We start from the raw sequence: 4,930 nt of genomic DNA on the forward strand, positions 1-4,930 counted from the left end.
ATTTTTATTGGTAATATTTTAAGTAAACGGGTTTTAACGCCTCCTCGGCCGCCCATTTTTTTTTAAGTATACAACATTACTCACCGGAATCTACAACTGACCGAAATTTAAAAGTTTTGGCCGGAATTGCCGATTTTTGGCTGGCCGACTAGGGCCAACTACCGATTAATGGAATTATTAACGAACAATTACTCAATGATCGACCGACTAGCGATTAATCGCCGACTAGTCCCGATTTTACAACATTGCTTTTAAGTGAAAAGGTATAATAAAGTGTACTTAAGTTAATATAAGAGTAAAATTTACAAAATAAAGATTAATATCTTGTGAAGTAAATTTTTTGATGAACAAGTGAATGGTATTTAGTTAATTGAGTGAAGTAAATATTTATGATTTACTGTTAGGTATTTAACCAGTGTTCTCGTACAAACCTTAAACCTACATTGTCTTTCCCTAAAATATCATCCTACCCCATGACAAACACTTTGTCATGTCAATACAAGAGTAAAATTTACGAAATAAAGGTTAACATCTTGTTCTTTCCCTAAAAAAAAAAATTGGGTGACAGAAACAACGTATAGCCAAAATATCATCCTCTTACCCCATGACAAACACTTTGTCATGTCAATTTCTTATTAGTATGTCCCTATCACCACTATTCCTCACATATGCAAAAGTCGAAAACCTTCTTTCACACCGTTGCCATCTTCAAATCATCGGTCATGATCACTAATTTGAGCAATTGAAGACAACCATTTATCTTGCTACAACGGGTTCTTACTCAATACTTAGTGTAACACAATAACGGAAAAAAGGAAAATACTTCAACACTAGAAGTCTTTACCCTATTGTTTGATACTATTTTACAGTTGCTCAAAATATATATTGATATTAACAAAGTTAAACTATAGCGAATGTTATATATTTTCTCTTCACAATAGTTGGTCGGTGCCCTTAACATTTTCTTTTCCTTTTCTACAAGAAATACATTCTAAAACAAGCCAGCTTACATTGTTGAGTCTAAAGTTCAAGTATTGTACAAATCATGTCATAAAAAATCATGTTCAAGTAGTGCAACTTTGTACTCGGATGGTGGTTCGACTGCTCATACTATCTTTCCTGAAGGCTATATTGACGGACGGAAAGCTCATATCATCTTGTCCGAAGGACCTCTAGCAATTAAACTATTTTGAACATACAGATAAACAATATATATCATATATGTAACTTTAAAAACATTTAAATCATACCCGAAAATTAAAGAGAGTAAAAAACAATACAACTAACCTTAAGCTCTTCTCTTGTCATCCAACTATCAAATATTTCTCTTAGAGTATTAACAGTAATGTTTCACAGTCAAATCTTATACAAAGAACTAACAATATCCAATTTGGGTATCTTTACCTACGCCTATAAACGAACCGAATGAACATGAACATATAATCGGAACAAATTTTGGTGTTCATGTTCGTTCATTAAGAAAATGGACATCTTCGTGTTCGTTTAAAATCTAAACGAAGAGTTCACGAACATAAACAAACAAACAAACTTAAATTAATATAATTTAACAAATATAAAACAATACAAATGAACATAAATAACCAAACATAAACGGACATAAAGTAGTTTTTTTATATAAACTAGAATTACGACCCGCCGCAATGCGGCGGGGATTCTTTAGTTATAACTAAGTCGATTTAAGACGCGCACGTTATGTTGAACCTGTCAAACGGGAAAAAATAGATGTAAAAACGTTCACCTACACACGCACGTTGCGTCGTGTTAACTCGTAAAATTTAGAACGAAACGTAAAAACGTTAAACCAAAGACGCACGTTCCGATGTGTTAAGTCACAAAATTTAGAACGAAGTATAAAGCGAAAAATTTGCGGAAAACAAAAACTATAAAGTACCAAAGCTGAAAATAAAAAAAAGTTGTGAGGATAGATTGCAAAAGATAAAAAGTTTTGTGTTAAAAGTAAAAAAAAAACAAATAGTTTTGGGTTAAAAGTAATTTATGAAATACTTTTGGGTGAAAAGTAAAAAATTATTTTTTTTTAAAACCCCCCCAAAAGCCAAGGTTTTAACAACCATATGCATAAACATTTTTTTGTTTAAAAAACCCTCAAAGCCAAGATTACCACACATAAGTAAAAAAAAAAAAAAATCAAAGTGGTTAAATTGCAAAAGATGGAAACTTTTGAATTAGAAGTGAAAAATAAAATTAATCAAAGTGGTTAGATCGTATAAGATAGAAACTTTTGAATTAGAAGTGAAAAATCAAATTAATCAAAAGGGTTAAATTACCAAAGATTAAAACTTTAAACTTAAATTGTCAAATATTAAAACTTTAGGGTTAAAAGGAAACAAAGATTAAACTTTAAACTTAAATTGTTAAAGATAAAAACTTTAGGGTTAAAAAAAAAATTCTAGTTAATCAAAGTGGTTAAATCATATAAGATAGAAACTTTTGAATTAGAAGTGAAAAATCAAATTAATCAAAATGGTTAAATTACCAAAGATTAAAACTTTAAACTTAAATTGTCAAATATTAAAACTTTAGGGTTAAAAGGAAACAAAGATTAAACTTTAAACTTAAATTGTTAAAGATAAAAACTTTAGGGTTAAAAAAGAAAATTCTAGTTTTTTTTTTGAAAAACTCCCTAAGCACATGTTACAACACATGTATGCATATTCAACTTGCTTATTTATATGTTAATAATATTGATTAATTACGATAAGTTCTATTGAAAAACGCATTTTTATTATTGCAATTATCAATTAGTTATATGCATATAAGAAGTTAGAAAATCTCTTTTATGTTTATCTTTGTATAAATACAACTCCATATGGATTTGTTAAAATATAAATGAACGTAAACGAACAAACATAAATGAACAAACATAAACAAACGTTCACGAACATAAAAGAACGAACATGTGTGTTCATGTTCGTTTATTTAATTAAACACACATAAACGAACTCCCCGCCAAACAAGTTTACGAACACTACATGAACGTTTGATTCGTTTACAGGCCTATCCTTACCGATTTGGGAACACCGCTGCCACCTATTACAAGTAGCTCAAACGGTTGAGTAGTTACCGATCCCATTAACCCTTTTGTGACCGATGTTTTTGGCTAATTTTGAATGTTGGGCATGGCTACATATGTGGTAACACCACCGCCACCTATTAAGATATTTTAGGGTAGTTGAGGGTAAAAATAAGGTGATTGAAGAATTGATGGAACTCATAACCAATTACAAGTCAATTATAGACTTAACCAGGACGGGGTTTACGAGTTTATTTGTTGCCCCACACAAGACCATATATTTATTCATGTAAAAACATAAATCTCGGCCCACACACGCTTAACATCATGTAACCTTAGCACAATGTGCTTAGCTCGTTAACATATCAAACAAGCCAACGGGCGGTAAGCAAGTTGTAAACATGTTAAATCATATTGTAAAAAATAGACGAATCAATATAGGAAGAGGCTGCAGTATCATAGAGCAGTGTTATATATGCTACTGGATAGCTTTCACATAAAAAACTTCAGGCACTAAAATATCAAAACCTATATATATGTCAACATAAACATACTATTAATCATTTAGAACCAGCACAAGAAGAGACTGCAATATCATACAGCACTAGAGTCATGCTTAATGTCTGTTGTTCACGTCCCATTACCGAACAGAACAAAATAAACCACAAACACAAGATCGCTAAGGCCATTGATACAAACAATCCAATTGACTTCTTATATGCAACATTATCAACCTGACTTAAATCCCAAAGATTATAATTGTATCAAGACCTGTTGTCTAAACTCCATATGAACATCCATAAAATCTAACAGTTTTGCTACAAGAAACCATATACTCTTGTTTGTTAGCCATAGATCCATGTTCTAGCTAATTAAATAGCACCTTAAATTATAAAATATAACTACAAACCATATTCGTAAAATCATCTTCAGATAATCAAAGCATAATGTATCAAACAGAATCCATTGAAAATAAAGGTCATAACAAAAGTAGGGTAAAAGCATTAAGCTCTGTAAAACGATAACCAAAACTTAACAAAACATAAATAAAAACCTAATCGATCTCTTGAAGAGAAGCACCAGCAGCAACATCTTCAGCGCTAAACTTCCCCTTACTCTTATCAGCAGCACGCCCCTTCGCCTTCCTCTCAAGCAACGACTTCCTGTCCTTATCAAGCTTCAGCTTCGTCACAACAACCTTCGACGGGTTAATCCCAACATTAACGGTCTGACCGTTCACCTTCTCACGAGTAATCCTCTCGATATGAATAACCCATTTGCGACGGTACACCTGCACAACCTTACCTTCACGCCCCTTGTAGGTCCCACGAACAACCTGCACCTCGTCGTCTTTACGGACCGGGACTGATCGAACGTTGTACTTGCTTCGGAGCTCGCTGGATAGGGGTGCGCTCATCAGCACACGGCGGACGCTCGATGGTGCCGTGAAATGAGCCTTGCGGCACTTGCGGCGAGAGCTGGTGACTCGTGGGTTGTACTTCATGGCGGCTGGCTCTCTGTGAGGGATTAGGGTTTTCGGGGTTGAAGAACGGCGATGTGTGTGTGGGGTGTGGAGTGTTATAGGATGGATGGTGAGTTAGGGTTTGGTTGAAAAGATGTTGGGCCATTTGATATGGGCTGGGTCACGAAATTGATTTTGGTCTTTTAAAGTTTAAACCCACTAATGTTTGGTCTTGAACTCTTGAAGTAAGTTTGTGTACAAAAGAAAATTTTGGTAGCACGGAACCTATGCAAAAAATATGATAGAACTACATAAAGCCAACTAACATAGTCTTTCGAAACATTAACCGTACATCACCATTACCGCCTACGAAAATAAATAAATTAATTTACAAGTATTGGGAATTAGTCACCTGA

At 33.5% G+C, this 4,930-nt stretch overlaps 1 protein-coding gene across 1 annotated transcript; it reads right to left on the minus strand.

Annotated features, from left to right (window-relative positions):
- Positions 1–3,966: 3,966 nt before the first annotated feature.
- Positions 3,967–4,627, minus strand: LOC110928777 (60S ribosomal protein L26-1). Its single transcript, XM_022171802.2, has one exon. The coding sequence runs from the start codon at positions 4,554–4,556 to the stop codon at positions 4,107–4,109; it is 450 nt and encodes a 149-aa protein (XP_022027494.1). The 5' UTR covers positions 4,557–4,627; the 3' UTR covers positions 3,967–4,106.
- Between the last annotated feature and the right edge of the window lie 303 nt (positions 4,628–4,930).

Source organism: Helianthus annuus, chromosome 14, assembly GCF_002127325.2.
Source record: "Helianthus annuus cultivar XRQ/B chromosome 14, HanXRQr2.0-SUNRISE, whole genome shotgun sequence".
NCBI lineage: Eukaryota > Viridiplantae > Streptophyta > Magnoliopsida > Asterales > Asteraceae > Helianthus > Helianthus annuus.

Bases quoted from the DNA above. Each gene is read 5' to 3' on its own strand.
- LOC110928777 (XM_022171802.2), bottom strand. From the start codon at position 4,556: ATGAAGTACAACCCACGAGTCACCAGCTCTCGCCGCAAGTGCCGCAAG.